Genomic DNA, 21505 nt, shown 5'->3' with positions numbered 1-21505 from the left:
GTGCTGAAACTGCTGCTCCCTTTCCACAGCTAAGCCCCACAGGCCTTTCCATGGTTTACCCCAGACGCTTCACATGCCCTGGTTTAGTCCATTGACAGCACGTCGACCCCAGTATACCACATCGTTCCCCTTCACTCTATTCCTTACACGCCTCTCATCCTCCCTATGTTCAGGCCCTGATTGCTCAATATTTTTTTCACTCCACCTTTCCATCTCCAATTTGTTCTCCCGCGTCTCCTCGTTCCCTCCACCTCTGACACATATATCCTCTTGGTCAATCTTTCCTCATTCATTCTCTCCATGTGCCCAAACCATTTCAAAACACCCTCTGCTGCTCTCTCAACCACACTCTTTTTATCAAAACACATCTCTATTACCAGTATTCCTGGTAAATTATATGGGAGGGTATTGATTGAGAGGGTGAAGGCATGTACAGAGCATCAGATTGGGGAAGAGCAGTGTGGTTTCAGAAGTGGTAGAGGATGTGTGGATCAGGTGTTTGCTTTGAAGAATGTATGTGAGAAATACTTAGAAAAGCAAATGGATTTGTATGTAGCATTTATGGATCTGGAGAAGGCATATGATAGAGTTGATAGAGATGCTCTGTGGAAGGTATTAAGAATATATGGTGTGGGAGGCAAGTTGTTAGAAGCAGTGAAAAGTTTTTATCGAGGATGTAAGGCATGTGTACGTGTAGGAAGAGAGGAAAGTGATTGGTTCTCAGTGAATGTAGGTTTGCGGCAGGGGTGTGTGATGTCTCCATGGTTGTTTAATTTGTTTATGGATGGGGTTGTTAGGGAGGTAAATGCAAGAGTTTTGGAAAGAGGGGCAAGTATGAAGTCTGTTGGGGATGAGAGAGCTTTGGAAGTGAGTCAGTTGTTGTTCGCTGATGATACAGCGCTGGTGGCGGATTCATGTGAGAAACTGCAGAAGCTGGTGACTGAGTTTGGTAAAGTGTGTGAAAGAAGAAAGTTAAGAGTAAATGTGAATAAGAGCAAGGTTATTAGGTACAGTAGGGTTGAGGGTCAAGTCAATTGGGAGGTGAGTTTGAATGGAGAAAAACTGGAGGAAGTGAAGTGTTTTAGATATCTGGGAGTGGATCTGGCAGCGGATGGAACCATGGAAGCAGAAGTGGATCATAGGGTGGGGGAGGGGGCGAAAATTCTGGGGGCCTTGAAGAATGTGTGGAAGTCGAGAACATTATCTCGGAAAGCAAAAATGGGTATGTTTGAAGGAATAGTGGTTCCAACAATGTTGTATGGTTGCGAGGCGTGGGCTATGGATAGAGTTGTGCGCAGGAGGATGGATGTGCTGGAAATGAGATGTTTGAGGACAATGTGTGGTGTGAGGTGGTTTGATCGAGTGAGTAACGTAAGGGTAAGAGAGATGTGTGGAAATAAAAAGAGCGTGGTTGAGAGAGCAGAAGAGGGTGTTTTGAAATGGTTTGGGCACATGGAGAGAATGAGTGAGGAAAGATTGACCAAGAGGAATATATGTGTCGGAGGTGAGGGAACGGGGGGGGGGGAGGGGGACAGGGGAAGAGGTGAGACCAAATTGGAGGTGGAAAGATGGAGTGAAAAAGATTTTGTGTGATAGGGGCCTGAACATGCAGGAGGGTGAAAGGAGGGCAAGGAATAGAGTGAATTGGAGCGATGTGGTATACAGGGGTTGACGTGCTGTCAGTGGATTGAATCAAGGTATGTGAAGCGTGTGGGGTAAACCATGGAAAGCTGTGTAGGTATGTATATTTGCGTGTGTGGACTGTATGTATATATTGTTTATGGGGGGGGGGGTGGTTGGGCCTTTTCTTTCGTCTGTTTCCTTGCGCTACCTCGCAAACGCGGAGACAGCGACAAAGTATAATAAATAAATAATAAAATAAAATCTCTATTACCCTTTCATTACTTACTCAATCAAACCACCTCACACCACATTTAGTCCTCCAGCATCTCATTTCCAGCACATCCACCCTCCTCCGCACAACTCATATCTACAGCCCACGCCTCACAACTACATAACATTGTTGGAGCCACTATTCCTTCAAACATACCCATTTTCGCTTTCCAAGATAACGTTCTCGGCTTCCACACATTTTTCAACGCTCTCATAACTTTCGCCCCCTCCCCCACCCTATGATTCACTTCCGCTTCCATGGTTCCATCCATTGCCAAATCCACTCCCAGATATCTAAAACACTTCACTTCCTCCAGTTTTTCTCCATTCAAACTTACCTCCCAAATGACTTGTTCCTCAATCCCACTGTACCTAATAACTTTACTCTTATTCACATTTACTCTCAACTTTCTTCTTTCACACACTTTACCAAACTCAGTCACCAGCTTCTGCAGTTTCTCACCTGAATCAGCCACCAGCGCTATATCATCAGCGAACAACAACTGACTCACTTCCCAAGCTCTCTCATCCACAACAGACTGCATACTTGCCCTTCTTTCTAAAACTCTTGCATTCACTTCCCTAACAACCCCATCCATAAACATATTTTTAAAACAACCATAGAGACATCACGCACCCCTACCGCACACCAGCATTCACTGAGAACCAATCACTTTCCTCTCTTCCTACACGTACACATGCCTTACATCCTCGATAGAAATTTTTCACGGCTTCTAACAACTTGCCTCCCGCACCATATATTCTTAATACCTTCCACAGAGCATCTCTATCAATTCTATCATATGCCCTCTCCAGATCCATAAATGCTACATACAAATCCATTTGCTTTTCTAAGTATTTCTCACACACATTCTTCAAAGCAAACACCTGATCCACACATCCTCTCTCACTTCCAAAACCACCCTGCCACACATGAAGTGACAACCCCCTCCCTCCGCATGCACACAAGGTAGCGCTAGGAAAAGACAACAAATGCCACATTCGTTCACACTCAGTCTCTAGCTGTCATGTATAATGCACCAAAACCACAGCTCCCTTTCCACATCCAGGCCCCACAAAACTTTCCATGGTTTACCCCAGACGCTTCACATGCCCTGGTTCAATCCATTGACAGCACGTCGACCCCAGTATACCACATCGTTCCAATTCACTCTATTCCTTGCATGTCTTTGACCCTCCTGCATGTTTAGGCCCCGATCGCTCAAAATCTTTTTCACTCCATCTTTCGACCTCCAATTTGGTCTCCCACTTCTCGTTCCCTCCACCTCTGACACATATATCCTCTTTGTGAATCTTTCCTTTCCTTTAGATTTTATTTGAGATATGAAAACAATCAAGTATTTGATTTATGATGATTACTGGTAGCTGTAAATGTAATGAAAACAGAAAAATTTTAGTGTAATAAAGTTGCTGGTCATGTTAATGCTCATTTATGGCATTTTAGGTGGAGATGAAATTCAGATTTCACATGAAAATAATGTTTTGCACATGAAAAAAAAAAGAAAATTGATCTCTGCTTACAAAAGAAGATAACTTCTGCAACAAATACTAGAAATATATATGGTTTGAGAAACTTGATGGGGAGGGTACATCACTGTTGACATCATCGTGAGGAGGAACATCAGAAGTAGTTGAGGGATCATGAAGGGGGTCCTTTAGGGATGAGGAGGCATTCTGCTGGATGGCTATTTTAAATGTTTTCTCCAGAGTCATCTGCCTCATTAACATTGGTTTTGGTTTTCAAAGTCTGTGATTTTATAAACTGACATGATTTCTTCTTATGAATGCACGCTGCTTTAGTCCTTCAGTAAGTCCATCATATACTTTCACCATGTTGTCTGTAGACACTTTTTCTGCAGTGTTACAAAAGTCCTCATTGTCTCTATTATCACAATCACCTTGGCTCAGAACCATTTCAGCTATTTATATCTTTGTACCACAGAGCAGAGAATATGCTCATTGTCTCTATTACCACAATCACCTTGATTCAGAACCATTTCAGCTATTTATATCTGTACCACAGAGCAGAGAATATGCAAAAAAAACCCACAGTGAATAATGCGCGTAGGCCTGGCGTTCATGATGTTTTGTAACAAACTGGTGCCAACAGAGTGTCAGATCCCAGTATGGGCAAGTGAGGTTGTGTAGAATTTTCCACTTGTAACGTCTTGTTGCCACTCAAAAAGTCTTGGACTTTGGAGCATTTTAGATTTTCAGATTAGCAATGCCCAACCTGTGATGACTTTGTCCATAAATACCTCATAACCATCCTCCTTTTTATTTACAATTTTGTCTATGCAGAAATTTGGTCTATACACCCTTTTCCCTTTCTGAATCCATTTTATTCTTTATCAGTAAGAGTTTCAATGATCCTTTTGATATGATTAGCCACCATTCTAGCTCTGTGCCCCCTGGTCATTTAGTTTAAATGGATATCTGGCCTATATGAATGGGGAGTCAAAAGATATTCAGATATAATGCTGGCCACAGTGCTTTATGAAAGTAAGCAAACTGATGAACTGACTGGTCGCACAATGTTATTAGAATATCTTAAGTTCTTTAGCTGGACAGGAGAATGTATATATTTTGAAATTAGCAAGATATAAAGTTTTTAAAGAAATCCTGGGTGCTCAGCGCAAGACTTGTAATCCACTTCTTCCCTCTTTTTAAGTGAGCTACGTGCTGTGAAAGATTTAAGGCACTACTTTGAGAAGGTGAGTGGTGAGATGGATAGTGTCCTGCAGCGTTCCTCTGGTGTATCCCGTTCCCGTCCCCAGGACGCAGATGAGATGAACAACTTGGTCATTGCCACACGTAGAGCCTTTCGTCACACTACCGTTGATTATGTTCAAGCTATTTCAGTTGCACAAGGAAAAAAGCGACATGAAGTGGTTGATGCTGTAAGTAATCATTCTTTATATTTTGTCTTTCACCATATGTGTATATATATATATATATATATATATATATATATATATATATATATATTTTTTTTTTCTGTCTCCCGAGTTTGCGAGGTAGCGCAAGGAAACAGACGAAAGAAATGGCCCAACCCACCCCCATACACAATGTATATACATACACGTCCACACACGCAAATATACATACCTATACATCTCAATGTACACGTATATATACACACACAGACACATACATATATACCCATGCACACAATTCACACTGTCTGCCTTTATTCATTCCCATCGCCACCTCGCCACACATGGAATACCATCCCCCTCCCCCCTCATGTGTGCGAGGTAGCTCTAGGAAAAGACAACAAAGGCCCCATTCGTTCACACTCAGTCTCTAGCTGTCATGCAATAATGCCCGAAACCACAGCTCCCTTTTCACATCCAGGCCCCACACAACTTTCCATGGTTTACCCCAGACGCTTCACATGCCCTGATTCAATCCACTGACAGCACGTCAACCCGGATATACCACATCGATCCAATTCACTCTATTCCTTGCCCGCCTTTCACCCTCCTGCATGTTCAGGCCCTGATCACACAAAATCTTTTTCACTCCATCTTTCCACCTCCAATTTGGTCTCCCACTTCTCCTCGTTCCCTCCACCTCTGACACATATATCCTCTTGGTCAATCTTTCCTCATTCATTCTCTCCATGTGCCCAAACCATTTCAAAACACCCTCTGCTGCTCTCTCAACCATGCTCTTTTTATTTCCACACATCTCTCTTACCCTTATATTACTTACTCGATCAAACCACCTCACACCACACATTGTCCTCAAACATCTCATTTCCAGCACATCCACCCTCCTGCGCACAACTCTATCCATAGCCCATGCCTCGCAACCATACAACATTGTTGGAACCACTATTCCTTAAAACATAGCCATTTTTGCTTTCCGAGATAATGTTCTCGACTTCCACACATTCTTCAAGGCTGCCAGGATTTTCGCCCCCTTCCCCACCCTATGATTCACTTCCGCTTCCATGGTTCCATCCGCTGCCAGATCCACTCCCAGATATCTAAAACACTTTACTTCCTCCAGTTTTTCTCCATTCAAACTTACCTCCCAATTGACTTGACCCTCAACCCTACTGTACCTAATAACCTTGCTCTTATTCACATTTACTCTTAACTTTCTTCTTTCACACACTTTACCAAACTCAGTCACCAGCTTCTGCAGTTTCTCACATTAAACAGCCACCAGTGCTGTATCATCAGCGAACAACAACTGACTCACTTCCCAAGCTCTCTCATCCACAACAGACTTCATACTTGCCCCTCTTTCCAAAACTCTTGCATTCACCTCCCTAACAACCCCATCCATAAACAAATTAAACAACCATGGAGACATCACACACCCCTGCCGCAAACCTACATTCACTGAGAACCAATCACTTTCCTCTCTTCCTACACATGCCTTACATCCTTGATAAAAACTTTTCACTACTTTTAACAGCTTGCCTCCCACACCATATATTCTTAATACCTTCCACAGAGCATTTCTATCAACTCTATCATATGCCTTCTCCAGATCCATAAATGCTACATACAGATCCATATATATATATATTTCTTTCTTTCTTTTAAACTATTTGCCATTTCCTGCGTTAGCGAGGTAGCGCTAAGAACAGAGGACTGGGCCTTTTTTGGAATATCCTCACCTGGCCCCCTCTGTTCCTTCTTTTGGAAAATTAAAAAAAAAAATAAAAAAGGGGAGGATTTCCAGCCCCCCCTCCCCTTTTAGTCGCCTTCTACGACACACAGGGAATACGTGGGAAGTATTTTTAATCCCCTATCCCCAGGGATAATATATATATATATATATATATATATATATATATATATATATATATACCTGTGTGAGGAAGTACCAGGAGAGACTGAGTACAGAATGGAAAAAGGTGAGAACAATGGAAGTAAGGGGAGTGGGGGAGGAATGGGATGTATTTAGGGAATCAGTGATGGATTGCGCAAAAGATGCTTGTGGCATGAGAAGAGTGGGAGGTGGGTTGATTAGAAAGGGTAGTGAGTGGTGGGATGAAGAAGTAAGAGTATTAGTGAAAGAGAAGAGAGAGGCATTTGGACGATTTTTGCAGGGAAAAAATGCAATTGAGTGGGAGATGTATAAAAGAAAGAGACAGGAGGTCAAGAGAAAGGTGCAAGAGGTGAAAAAAAGGGCAAATGAGAGTTGGGGTGAGAGAGTATCATTAGATTTTAGGGAGAATAAAAAGATGTTCTGGAAGGAGGTAAATAAAGTGCGTAAGACAAGGGAGCAAATGGGAACTTCAGTGAAGGGCGCAAATGGGGAGGTGATAACAAGTATTGGTGATGTGAGAATGAGATGGAGTGAGTATTTTGAAGGTTTGTTGAATGTGTTTGATGATAGAGTGGCAGATATAGGGTGTTTTGGTGGAGGTGGTGTGCAAAGTGAGAGGGTTAGGGAAAATGATTTGGTAAACAGAGAAGAGGTAGTGAAAGCTTTGCGGAAGATGAAAGCCGGCAAGGCAGCAGGTTTGGATGGTATTGCAGTGGAATTTATTAAAAAAGGGGTTGACTGTATTGTTGACTGGTTGGTAAGGTTATTTAATGTATGTATGACTCATGGTGAGGTGCCTGAGGATTGGCGGAATGCGTGCATAGTGCCATTGTACAAAGGCAAAGGGGATAAGAGTGAGTGCTCAAATTACAGAGGTATAAGTTTGTTGAGTATTCCTGGTAAATTATATGGGAGGGTATTGATTGAGAGGGTGAAGGCATGTACAGAGCATCAGATTGGGGAAGAGCAGTGTGGTTTCAGAAGTGGTAGAGGATGTGTGGATCAGGTGTTTGCTTTGAAGAATGTATGTGAGAAATACTTAGAAAAGCAAATGGATTTGTATGTAGCATTTATGGATCTGGAGAAGGCATATGATAGAGTTGATAGAGATACTCTGTGGAAGGTATTAAGAATATATGGTGTGGGAGGAAAGTTGTTAGAAGCAGTGAAAAGTTTTTATCGAGGATGTAAGGCATGTGTACGTGTAGGAAGAGAGGAAAGTGATTGGTTCTCAGTGAATGTAGGTTTGCGGCAGGGGTGTGTGATGTCTCCATGGTTGTTTAATTTGTTTATGGATGGGGTTGTTAGGGAGGTAAATGCAAGAGTTTTGGAAAGAGGGGCAAGTATGAAGTCTGTTGGGGATGAGAGAGCTTGGGAAGTGAGTCAGTTGTTGTTCGCTGATGATACAGCGCTGGTGGCTGATTCATGTGAGAAACTGCAGAAGCTGGTGACTGAGTTTGGTAAAGTGTGTGAAAGAAGAAAGTTAAGAGTAAATGTGAATAAGAGCAAGGTTATTAGGTACAGTAGGGTTGAGGGTCAAGTCAATTGGGAGGTGAGTTTGAATGGAGAAAAACTGGAGGAAGTGAAGTGTTTTAGATATCTGGGAGTGGATCTGGCAGCGGATGGAACCATGGAAGCAGAAGTGGATCATAGGGTGGGGGAGGGGGCGAAAATTCTGGGGGCCTTGAAGAATGTGTGGAAGTCGAGAACATTATCTCGGAAAGCAAAACTGGGTATGTTTGAAGGAATAGTGGTTCCAACAATGTTGTATGGTTGCGAGGCGTGGGCTATGGATAGAGTTGTGCGCAGGAGGATGGATGTGCTGGAAACGAGATGTTTGAGGACAATGTGTGGTGTGAGGTGGTTTGATCGAGTGAGTAACGTAAGGGTAAGAGAGATGTGTGGAAATAAAAAGAGCGTGGTTGAGAGAGCAGAAGAGGGTGTTTTGAAGTGGTTTGGGCACATGGAGAGAATGAGTGAGGAAAGATTGACCAAGAGGATATATGTGTCGGAGGTTTAGGGAACAAGGAGAAGAGGGAGACCAAATTGGAGGTGGAAAGATGGAGTGAAAAAGATTTTGTGTGATAGGGGCCTGAACATGCAGGAGGTTGAAAGGAGGGCAAGGAATAGAGTGAATTGGAGCAATGTGGTATACCGGGGTTAACGTGCTGTCAGTGGATTGAATCAAGGTATGTGAAGCGTGTGGGGTAAACCATGGAAAGCTGTGTAGGTGTGTATATTTGCGTATATTTGTGTATAAATGCTACATACAAATCCATTTGCTTTTCTAAGTATTTTTCACATACATTCTTCAAAGCAAACACCTGATCCACACATCCTCTACCACTTCTGAAACCACACTGCTCTTCCCCAATCTGATGCTCTGTACATGCCTTCACCCTCTCAATCAATACCCTCCCATATAATTTACCAGGAATACTCAACAAACTTATACCTCTGTAATTTGAGCACTCACTCTCATCCCCTTTGCCTTTGTACAATGGCACTATGCACACATTCCACCAATCCTCAGGCAGGTGGGTTGTGCCATTCTTTTGTCTGTTTCCTTGTGCTACCTCACTAACACAGGAGACAGTGACAGAGCATAATGATAAATGATAAGTATTGATATTTTTTTTATACTTAATCCCTGTGTGGCAGGGTAGTGACGGAAAAAAAAAAAAATCGATTTATACCTACTTATACATACTCAGACTTATACATACACATGTATGCATTCATACTTGCTACCTTCATCCATTCCTGTTGCCATCCTGTCAGACATGAAATAGCATCCCCCTCCAGCGAGTTATCCCCAGGAAAAGACAAAAAAGGCCACATTTGTTCACACTTAGTCTCTAGCTGTCATGTGTAATGTGCTGAAACTGCTGCTCCCTTTCCACAGCTAAGCCCCACAGGCCTTTCCATGGTTTACCCCAGATGCTTCACATGCCCTGGTTTAGTCCATTGACAGCACGTCGACCCCGGTATACCACATCGTTCCCCTTCACTCTATTCCTTACACGCCTCTCATCCTCCCTATGTTCAGGCCCTGATTGCTCAATATTTTTTTCACTCCACCTTTCCATCTCCAATTTGTTCTCCCGCGTCTCCTCGTTCCCTCCACCTCTGACACCTATATCCTCATTGTCAGTCTTTCCTCACTAATTCTCTCCATGTGTCCAAATCCATTTCAAAACACCCTCTTCTGCTCTCTCAACCACACTCTTTTTATCAAAACACATCTCTATTACCAGTATTCCTGGTAAATTATATGGGAGGGTATTGATTGAGAGGGTGAAGGCAGGTACAGAGCATCAGATTGGGGAAGAGCAGTGTGGTTTCAGAAGTGGTAGAGGATGTGTGGATCAGGTGTTTGCTTTGAAGAATGTATGTGAGAAATACTTAGAAAAGCAAATGGATTTGTATGTAGCATTTATGGATCTGGAGAAGGCATATGATAGAGTTGATAGAGATGCTCTGTGGAAGGTATTAAGAATATATGGTGTGGGAGGCAAGTTGTTAGAAGCAGTGAAAAGTTTTTATCGAGGATGTAAGGCATGTGTACGTGTAGGAAGAGAGGAAAGTGATTGGTTCTCAGTGAATGTAGGTTTGCGGCAGGGGTGTGTGATGTCTCCATGGTTGTTTAATTTGTTTATGGATGGGGTTGTTAGGGAGGTAAATGCAAGAGTCTTGGAAAGAGGGGCAAGTATGAAGTCTGTTGGGGATGAGAGAGCTTGGGAAGTGAGTCAGTTGTTGTTCGCTGATGATACAGCGCTGGTGGCGGATTCATGTGAGAAACTGCAGAAGCTGGTGACGGAGTTTGGTAAAGTGTGTGGAAGAAGAAAGTTAAGAGTAAATGTGAATAAGAGCAAGGTTATTAGGTACAGTAGGGTTGAGGGTCAAGTCAATTGGGAGGTGAGTTTGAATGGAGAAAAACTGGAGGAAGTGAAGTGTTTTAGATATCTGGGAGTGGATCTGTCAGCGGATGGAACCATGGAAGCGGAAGTGGATCATAGGGTGGGGGAGGGGGCGAAAATTTTGGGAGCCTTGAAAAATGTGTGGAAGTCGAGAACATTATCTCGGAAAGCAAAAATGGGTATGTTTGAAGGAATAGTGGTTCCAACAATGTTGTATGGTTGCGAGGCGTGGGCTATGGATAGAGTTGTGCGCAGGAGGATGGATGTGCTGGAAATGAGATGTTTGAGGACAATGTGTGGTGTGAGGTGGTTTGATCGAGTAAGTAACATAAGGGTAAGAGAGATGTGTGGAAATAAAAAGAGCGTGGTTGAGAGAGCAGAAGAGGGTGTTTTGAAATGGTTTGGGCACATGGAGAGAATGAGTGAGGAAAGATTGACCAAGAGGATATATGTGTCGGAGGTGGAGGGAACGAGGAGAAGAGGGAGACCAAATTGGAGGTGGAAAGATGGAGTGAAAAGGATTTTGTGTGATCGGGGCCTGAACATGCAGGAGGGTGAAACCCTTTCATTACTTACTCAATCAAACCACCTCAGACATTTCATTTCCAACACATCCACCCTCCTCCGCACAACCCTGTCTATAGCCCATGCCTTGGAACCACATAAATTGTTGGAACCACTTTTCCTTCAAACATACCCATTTTTGTTTTCTGAGATAACGTTCTCGTCTTCCACACATTCTTCAAGTAATAAAAGAAGAGTATTTGGGAGAGCTGAAGTTGTGCAGAGATGGATGGGACATATTGAGAGAATGAGTGAGGAATGGTTGACAAAGAGGATAAACATGTCAGAAGTGGAGGCAACAAGGAGACCCAGTTGGAGGTGGAACGATTTTGTGAAAAAGATTTTGAGCAGTCAGGGCCTGCACATGATGGATGATAAAAGGCATGTACAGGATAGAGTGAACTGCAGCAATATGCTTTATAGGGGTTGACATGCTGTCAGTGGACTTAACCAGGGCAATGTGAAGCATCCAGGGTAAACCATTGAAAGGTTTTGGTGGGTTTGGATGTGTATTGGAATTATGGTTTCAGTTCATTACATATGACAGCGAGAGAATGTATGTGAGCTGATGTGACATTTCTTTCTTTATTTCTGGTGCCACTTCTTCAATAGGGCAAAGAGCACTCAAGCATGAAAAAGAAAAATACTTATGCACATCGATACACTCTCACTGACACACATGACTAGTGTGTCCAGGCTGCACTTAGGGTTACTCTGCAAATGAAAATTTACCTTGAGGGAAGGCTGCATTATTGGGAGCACAGTCTCATGAAAAAATTGTTCACTCCTAAGGAATATACATTTCCCTGGTACTGATAGTAGAGAAACTGTGGGCTGCAAGAGGCTATAGAAGGGTCCTATGTAAAACCAGGACTCTTATAGATATTGGTCCAGGGTTGTTTGTAAATAGAATGAATATATGCATGTGACACTGATATTGCAGTTATTATTTCATTTACTTAATTTTGTTCTTGTGTAATACTTTGCCATATCAAAGGGAGGTCACTAAAAAATTAGATTTTTTTTCATGTGGAGGAAGATATACTTGTTATTAGAAGGAAGCATTTGTTAACAAAATAAAGTATTATCTTAATATTGCAGCTGCTGTCATACTTAAAGGCATACAGCACCTTCTATCACCAGGGTACTGACCTTTGTGATGACTTAAAACCTTCCCTTGACAAGATCAGCCAAGAGGTAATGTAATAATTTTTTATGTTTCATGTATCATGTAGTGCTTCAAAATTTGTTAGTCATGTCTTTTAATCAAACATGGTGATAAGGATGGTTTATCTGTTTGATATAGAACAAGTGCATAGAACATGAAATCTTTGATGCAAAAGGAAATGGTTTTGAATTTCATTAGAATACATTGATAACTGCAAAGTAAGTTATGCTTTTAAAGTGGAAGCTCATTTTTCACTTAACTGATGTTTCATAGGCTGTGTGTACCTTAGCCACCTCTTGAATCAGGCATGGAATGATGATGATTATAGATGTTTTAAAGTGTATTCTCTTCCATGTCTGATATGGGAAACCTGATATATTAAGGCAAGACTTATGAAGAGTGGAAGTGAGGAAATGATAAAACTTTTTGTAGGTTGCATTGGGTTCATTAGTTGATAGATTAAGCAAGAAATTTTGAGAAGCTTTGTTAATCAGGCTCTCATCAAGTTCCAGCAGTATTTACAAATTCATAGTGGGTGGGTCAATTACAGTTTGATATGAGCAGTTATAGATGGCTGATTCCCTGAGAGTACCTGAGCTTGTCATGCAAATTGAGGTCTGGACAAATTTTTTGAGTATATTGGTTTGGAAGATGAACTTATGAATTACTCATAAGTTCCTACATCAAAAGGTTCCAAAAGCATGTTTTATTGATTTTAGGACAGAGCTCCTTGAGTTTTACACAGCCCCACCTCATTTTATAGAAAAAAATGTATTGGACAGATTCCCTTTTTCAGCCACCATATTTATTAGGTGAGCTAATACTCTTTTCCTAGAGACCCAGCAGTCATATAGCAAAGTGCCAAGTCCCTTTATACTGTTGGTGCTGAATTCAGATGGTGTGTTGAAGCAACGAACCCACGTGACTAAATTTTTCACAGTTGTGCAGTATGAACCTGTTTATTATTGCTTTTCCTTCAATTTTTGGTGGTTTCACTTTGATTTTCACTTCTGGCTTGTAGAGATTTTTGATCTGTCACTTTCTTTTGTGTTTGATGATACACATTTTTTATTTGTAATTGCCTTTCCCTATTTTAATGAGTAAGTTTCAGAGACAGACATATAATGGCCTCTTTTGCACACTTCAAATCTTTAGCTGTTTTGTATAGTGTATTGAAATTAGACACCACCATCCATAGCCAAACCCACAGATTTCTGTATGGTTACTGCGACTACTTCATTTTCCCTGCTACAAACCTCTGACAGCATTTTGCCCTCCATATCCATATACATCACTCTAGCTCATTATGTCCATTGCATACTTCCTGAGTGTTTAAGAACCAGTACCCTTGAGTTTCTTTCTCTCCATCCAACCATCTTTTGCTTGGTCTACCCAACTCTTGAGCTGCTTCTGCTTCTGATTCACACATCCTCTTTGTTACTCTCTCTCTTTTTATCATTTCCAAATCCCAGGACCATTTCAGTACAGAGTTATGGCCCTCTAACTCAGAGTGCACTTACTATCACACCATTCTTTAACTTTTATTTCTTTTATAATCAAACTACTGTATACCACGTATAGTGCCTTCAGGCATTACATTTCCAATACGGTCATCCATATCATTTCATTTATGACCAATGCCTAACACTTGCATCCATACAACAGAATTGGGATTATTATTATACTTGTGTATGTTTGGGCAAAGATGGGAATCTTTGCCCAAACATATGCTTATCTTTCCTTCCCAGCATTCCTTAACACATTAAAGATCTTTGCTCCCTCTTCCACTCTGTGACTCACCCCCATGTTAACTACCACTAAATGTACACTCACACACACACACACACACACAAAGCTATGAATCTCAGTGGCAAGGTAGAATTCATTAGGATATTTATTAAGTGTGATGGATCAAAGGAAGAGGGAGAAAAGCAGAGCACAGAAAGAAGACAAAATAAAACTGGAGATGCCGCACGTGGGAAGAGGCTGGAGCAGCCCCTCTAGAACTGCAGAGAGGGGTAGGAGTGTTAGTGGATAATAATGTCATGATGAAATGAATGTATTCAAATGTTGATAGGTTGATAGTGGTAAAGAACTGGAATTAATGGATCATATAAGGAGAAGCACACCTGATATTGGAGTTATGGAAACTATGCAAACCAAAGTCATAAGCTCTTGCAAGTTCTGCCTAGAGGGGTACATGACAAGAAAGGAAAGAGGAGGTAAAGGAGGGGGAGGATAGCCCTATTAATGAAAGAAAATCTAAAGTTTCAAGAAATAATGGAGGATGGCCCTTTCAGACAGTACATTATGGGAATAGTAATTGTAGGAAAAAAAGCATAGCAATGTTATTAGTATATAATCATCTTGAAAGATTACACTGAACTGGAACAGATATACAGTGATAACAATGAAGGACCAACCATAATGGTAAATGAAGCATTGAAACATTCACTTCTTAGAGGTGGTAAAGTATTGATCATAGGGGATTTCAGGTTTAAGAGATAGACTTGGGAAATTCAGATTTTCATGGTAATGGAGTCATGGAGAAAAAGGTATTTTGATAGTATACAGGAAAATTTCTGGCACCAACTTGTCTTGGAGCATAACTCGACCTTATCTTGACTCAAAATGGTGTGGATATTAAGAACAGTATGTACAATACACCAGTTGGAAGAAATGATCATGTAATGCTTCATTTTGAATATGTGATAAAACAGAACAGTAGAAGAGCAAAGGTGAGACAGGAAATAAAGAGGAAATGTAAGTGTAGAAACTACACAAACCTATATAGTTTCTGTGGTGATTTAGATTGGGAAATATAATTCAGTAGCCAGGAGCCAGGGTGTTGTGGTAAGAGGTTCTGTAAAATTTGCAGTGATCTGGATCTGGAGAAGGCATATGATAGAGTTGATAGAGATGCTCTGTGGAAGGTATTAAGAATATATGGTGTGGGAGGCAAGTTGTTAGAAGCAGTGAAAAGTTTTTATCGAGGATGTAAGGCATGTGTACGTGTAGGAAGAGAGGAAAGTGATTGGTTCTCGGTGAATGTAGGTTTGCGGCAGGGGTGTGTGATGTCTCCATGGTTGTTTAATTTGTTTATGGATGGGGTTGTTAGGGAGGTGAATGCAAGAGTTTTGGAAAGAGGGGCAAGTATGAAGTCTGTTGTGGATGAGAGAGCTTGGAAGTGAGTCAGTTGTTGTTCACTGATGATACAGCACTGGTGGCTGATTCATGTGAGAAACTGCAGAAGCTGGTGACTGAGTTTGGTAAAGTGTGTGAAAGAAGAAAGTTAAAAGTAAATGTGAATAAGAGCAAGGTTATTAGGTACAGTAGGGTTGAGGGTCAAGTCAATTGGGAGGTAAGTTTGAATGGAGAAAAACTGGAGGAAGTAAAGTTTTTTAGATATCTGGGAGTGGATCTGGCAGCGGATGGAACCATGGAAGCGGAAGTGAATCATAGGGTGGGGGAGGGGCGAAAATCCTGGCAGCCTTGAAGAATGTGTGGAAGTTGAGAACATTATCTCGGAAAGCAAAAATGGGTATGTTTGAAGGAATAGTGGTTCCAACAATGTTGTATGGTTGCGAGGCGTGGGCTATGGATAGAGTTGTGCGCAGGAGGGTGGATGTGCTGGAAATGAGATGTTTGAGGACAATGTGTGGTGTGAGGTGGTTTGATCGAGTAAGTAATGTAAGGGTAAGAGAGATGTGTGGAAATAAAAAGAACGTGGTTGAGAGAGCAGAAGAGGGTGTTTTGAAATGGTTTGGTCACATGGAGAGAATGAGTGAGGAAAGATTGACCAGAGGATATATGTGTCGGAGGTGGAGGGAACGAGGAGAAGTGGGAGACCAAATTGGAGGTGGAAAGATGGAGTGAAAAAGATTTTGAGTGATTGGGGCCTGAACATGCAGGAGGGTGAAAGGCGGGCAAGGAATAGAGTGAATTGGATTGATGTGGTATACCGGGGCTGATGTGCTGTCAGTGGATTGAATCAGGGTGTGTGAAGCATCTGGGGTAAACCATGGAACGTTGTGTGGGGCCTGGATGTGGAAAGGGAGCTGTGGTTTTTCGGGCATTATTGCATGACAGCTGGAGACTGAGTGTGAACGAATGGGGCCTTTGTTGTCTTTTCCTAGCGCTACCTCGCACACATGAGGAGGGAGGGGGATGGTATTCCATGTGTGGCGAGGTGGCGATGGGGGTGAATGAAGGCAGACAGTATGAATTGTGTGCATGGGTATATATGTATGTGTCTGTGTGTGTATATATATGTGTACATTGAGGTGTATAGGTATGTATATTTGCGTGTGTGGACGTGTGTGTATATACATGTGTATGGGGCTGGGTTGGGCCATTTCTTTCGTCTGTTTCCTTGCGCTACCTCACAAACGCGGGAGACAGCAACAAAGCAAAATAAATATAAAATATAGAACAAACAGTGGACTTCATACGAATTAGATAAGAAATTTACCTGGAAATATTGTAATAGTATAAGGGTGATGGATGAATGGAATGAAATGACTGGAGACCTGGTTGATATTGACAGTATACAAAAATTTGATAAGTTTGGGGGAGAATGTTCAAGAAATGGGGCCTCACAAGTGTAAAGCTTGCTCCTTATACATTAGAGATAGGTAAGTACATCCCCTTGCCTAAGTTCAGGATATACAACTGTTGAACGAATGATTCAGATCGAAGGCTGAATTACCACCAAGGTAAGATTTTTCCTCAGAATTTTTGTGTGGTGTCTCCTTCACAAGATTATACCCACTAATGCTCATAAGGCTGTGTCCAAAATTAGAAAGTTAGGTTTGAATTAAGAAAGCCTGTCTCTACTCTAATCCTCATTGGGTTCTGCTTCTAATAGAGAAAGGATTTTTTGTTACCAATTTGTGAATGTAGAGCATAAGTGATTGATTGCAAAACTTTGGTTTCATATACCTGTAATTGCAATTTCAAATATGATTACAGGTTAATCTGATGAGGCAAGATGTAAGTGACTTAGAGAAGAGTTTAGAAAATCGACACACTGATGTAACAGACAGAGATTTGGTGTTTTCCATGGACCAGATGGACACCAGCCAGCCAGTTACTATGCATGGTTATCTGTTCAAACGAACTACCAATGCTTTCAAGACATGGAATCGTCGTTACTTCACCCTCCAGAATAATCAGCTGGTTTACCGCAAACGATCAGGTAAGGCAGAGATATACTAGATTCTTGATTGTGGAGTTTATTGAATTTAGCAAGTTTCTTGTGATGGAGCTGTTGATATATCATGTATCTAGATATGAATTGTGAAAAGTTATGAATGAAATGGTTGCAAGGTAACTAATTACACTGGATTTCTTTTTGATTTTTCTGAATTTGATGGGTTTCAGTTGATAGCTTGAATTGTACCATTATTCCCCCATTTACAGTAGACTTTCTCATGATGAAGCATATTGAGTAAGCAATTGAAACCCAGTATATATTATCCTGAGCAAATTTTTCTGTATCTAATACTCAGGTATGCAATATACATGAATTAACTTTGCTTATGAGCAGTATGCCACATTCTCTTATCATTTATTTTATAGATTATTAAACAGTTTCTTTCATGTTAGATATGTATTGTCAGTCAAACCATATCAGCACCGTTTGATCATATTAGGTGTTCACACATGCCACATCATATGGAAGATTATTTGCCAAAAATTTGCACTTATTGATGAAAGATTGTGCTAGATGCTTTTTACCCAATTTGTGAACTAATATTTGTTTAGATATTCACAAAAATGATAGAGATGGTAGAGATTGAATAGCTATAGAGTAAAGGAATGTTAGCAACTTGTGGGGAAGCTAGCACCCAAGGCAAAACATTCTTCTTATACTAAAGGAATGCTGTAAACCTTTAGGGAAGCTAGCACCCAAGGCAAAGCATTCAACATACGTTCTGTAAATAACACAGTAAGTTGTATTTTTATATGCAGTTTTTCTATGCAGTTGTCTCGAGTAGGCAGTTACTTAACCTTATTAAGTTATAATCATTTAGATACTCTCAAAAATATCACAAGTTGAATGTTAGAGATTGAACAGCCATCAAGGGTTAGACTGCTAAAGCTATGAAGCAGTGTTCAAATTATGATTCATATGGTGTGGGAGGCAAGTTGTTCGAAGCAGTGAAAAGTTTTTATTGAGGATGTAAGGCATGTGTACGTGTAGGAAGAGAGGAAAGTGATTGGTTCTCCGTGAATGTCGGTTTGCGGCTGGGGTGCGTGATGTCTCCATGGTTGTTTAATTTGTTCATTGATGGGGTTGTTAGGGAGGTGAATGCAAGAGTTTTGGAAAGAGGGGCAAGTATACAGTCTGTTGTGGATGAGAGAGCTTGGAAAGTGAGTCAGTTGTTGTTCACTGATGATACAGCACAGGTGGCTGATTTGGGTGAGAAACTGCAGATCTGGTGACTGAGTTTGGTAAAGCTGAGAGTAAATGTGAATAAGAGCAAGGTTATTAGGTGCAGTAGGGTTGAGGGACAAGTCAATTGGGAGGTTAGTTTGAATGGAGAAAAACTGGAGGAAGTAAAGTGTTTTAGATATCTGGCAGTGGATTTGGCAGTGGATGGAACCATTGAAGCGGAAGTCAATCATAGGGGTTGGGGAGGGGGTGAAAGTTTTGGGAGCGTTGAAAAATGTGTGGAAGTTGAGAATGTTATCTTGGAAAGCAAAAGTGGGTATGTTTGAAGGAATAGTGGTTCCAACAATGTTATGTGGGCTATAGACAGAGTTGTGCGGAGGAGGGTGGATGTGCTGGAAATGAGATGTTTGAGGACAATATGTGGTGTGAGGTGGTTTGATAGAGTAAGTAATGAAAGGGTAAGAGAGATGTGTGGGAATAAAAAGAGTGTGGTTGAGAGAGCAGAAGAGGGTGTTAAAATGGTTTGGTCACATGGAGAGAATGAGTGAGGAAAGATTAACAGAGAGGATATATGTGTCAGAGGTGGAGGGAACAAGGAGAAGTGGGAGACCAAATTGGAGGTGGAAAGATGGAGTGAAAAGGATTTTGAGTGATCAGGGCCTGAACATGCAGGAGGGTGAAAGGCGTGCAAGGAAAGGAGTGAATTGGAATGATGTGGTATACCGGGGTCGACGTGCTGTCAATGGATTGAACCAGGGCATGTGCAGTGTCTGGGGTAAACCATGGAAAGTTTGTTGTTGCCTGGATGTGGAAAGGGAGCTGTGGTTTCAGTGCATTATACATGACTGCTAGAGACTGAGTGTGAACGAATGTGGCCTTTGTTTTTTCCTAGCGCTACCTCGTGCACATGCAGGGGGAGGGTGTTGTCATTTCATGTGTGGCAGGGTGGTGACAGGAATGAATAATTGCAGACAGTATGAATTATGTACATGTGCATATATGTATATGTCTGTGTGTATATATATGTATACGTTGAGATCATCATCATCAGTGAACGGAGCAAATGGGGAGGTGATAACAAGTAGTGGTGATGTGAGAAGGAGATGGAGTGAGTATTTTGAAGGTTTGTTGAATGTGTTTGATGATAGAGTGGCAGATATAGGGTGTTTTGGTCGAGGCGGTGTGCAAAGTGAGAGGGTAAGGGAAAATGATTTGGTAAACAGAGAAGAGGTAGTAAAAGCTTTGCGGAAGATGAAAGCCGGCAAGGCAGCAGGTTTGGATGGTATTGCAGTGGAATTTATTAAAAAAGGGGGTGACTGTATTATTGACTGGTTGGTAAGGTTATTTAATGTTTGTATGACTCATGGTGAGGTGCCTGAGGATTTGCGGAATGCGTGCATAGTGCCATTGTACAAAGGCAAAGGGGATAAGAGTGAGTGCTCAAATTACAGAGGTATAAGTTTGTTGAGTATTCCTGGTAAATTATATGGGAGGGTATTGATTGAGAGGGTGAAAGCATGTACAGAGCATCAGATTGGGGAAGAGCAGTGTTGTTTCAGAAGTGGTAGAGGATGTGTGGATCAGGTGTTTGCTTTGAAGAATGTATGTGAGAAATACTTAGAAAAGCAAATGGATTTGTATGTAGCATTTATGTGTGTGGAAGAAGAAAGTTAAGAGTAAATGTGAATAAGAGCGAGGTTATTAGGTACAGTAGGGTTGAGGGTCAAGTCAATTGGGAGGTGAGTTTGAATGGAGAAAAACTGGAGGAAGAGAAGTGTTTTAGATATCTGGGAGTGGATCTGGCAGCGGATGGAACCATGGAAGTGGAAGTGGATCATAGGGTGGGGGAGGGGGCGAAAATTCTGGGGGCCTTGAAGAATGTGTGGAAGTCGAGAACATTATCTCGGAAAGCAAAAATGGGTATGTTTGAAGGAATAGTGGTTCCAACAATGTTGTATGGTTGCGAGGCGTGGGCTATGGATAGAGTTGTGCGCAGGAGGATGGATGTGCTGGAAATGAGATGTTTGAGGACAATGTGTGGTGTGAGGTGGTTTGATCGAGTGAGTAACGTAAGGGTAAGAGAGATGTGTGGAAATAAAAAGAGCGTGGTTGAGAGAGCAGAAGAGGGTGTTTTGAAGTGGTTTGGGCACATGGAGAGGATGAGTGAGGAAAGATTGACCAAGAGGATATATGTGTCGGAGGTGGAGGGAGCAAGGAGAAGAGGGAGACCAAATTGGAGGTGGAAAGATGGAGTGAAAAAGATTTTGTGTGATCGGGGCCTGAACATGCAGGAGGGTGAAAGGAGGGCAAGGAATAGAGTGAATTGGAGCGATGTGGTATACCGGGATTGACGTGCTGTCAGTGGATTGAATCAAGGCATGTGAAGCGTCTGGGGTAAACCATGGAAAGCTGTGTAGGTATGTATATTTGCGTGTGTGGACGTATGTATATACATGTGTATGGGGGGGGGGGGTTGGGCCATTTCTTTTGTCTGTTTCCTTGTGCTACCTCGCAAACGCGGGAGACAGCGACAAAGTATAAAAAAAAAAAAAAAAAAAATTTATGGATCTGGAGAAGGCATATGATAGAGTTGATAGAGATGCTCTGTGGAAAGTATTAAGAATATATGGTGTGGGAGGCAAGTTGTTAGAAGCAGTGAAAAGTTTTTATCGAGGATGTAAGGCATGTGTACGTGTAGGAAGAGAGGAAAGTGATTGGTTCTCAGTGAATGTAGGTTTGCGGCAGGGGTGT

General features: G+C 41.7%; 1 protein-coding gene across 2 annotated transcripts in view; it reads left to right on the top strand.

Annotated features, from left to right (window-relative positions):
• Positions 1 to 21505, top strand: part of CenB1A (Centaurin beta 1A) — a 243769-nt gene that overhangs the window by 68203 nt on the left and 154061 nt on the right. For both annotated transcript variants that reach the window (XM_071658690.1, XM_071658691.1), the window contains exons 6-8: positions 4586 to 4814; positions 12291 to 12386; positions 17329 to 17554. In XM_071658690.1, coding sequence (XP_071514791.1) covers positions 4586 to 4814; positions 12291 to 12386; positions 17329 to 17554 — 551 coding nt within the window. The remainder of the gene's footprint in view (positions 1 to 4585; positions 4815 to 12290; positions 12387 to 17328; positions 17555 to 21505) is intronic.

The sequence above is a fragment of the Panulirus ornatus genome, chromosome 67, assembly GCF_036320965.1.
Source record: "Panulirus ornatus isolate Po-2019 chromosome 67, ASM3632096v1, whole genome shotgun sequence".
NCBI lineage: Eukaryota > Metazoa > Arthropoda > Malacostraca > Decapoda > Palinuridae > Panulirus > Panulirus ornatus.
The sequence above is the reverse complement of the archived record's forward strand: the minus strand, read 5'-3'. Positions and strand labels throughout refer to the sequence as shown.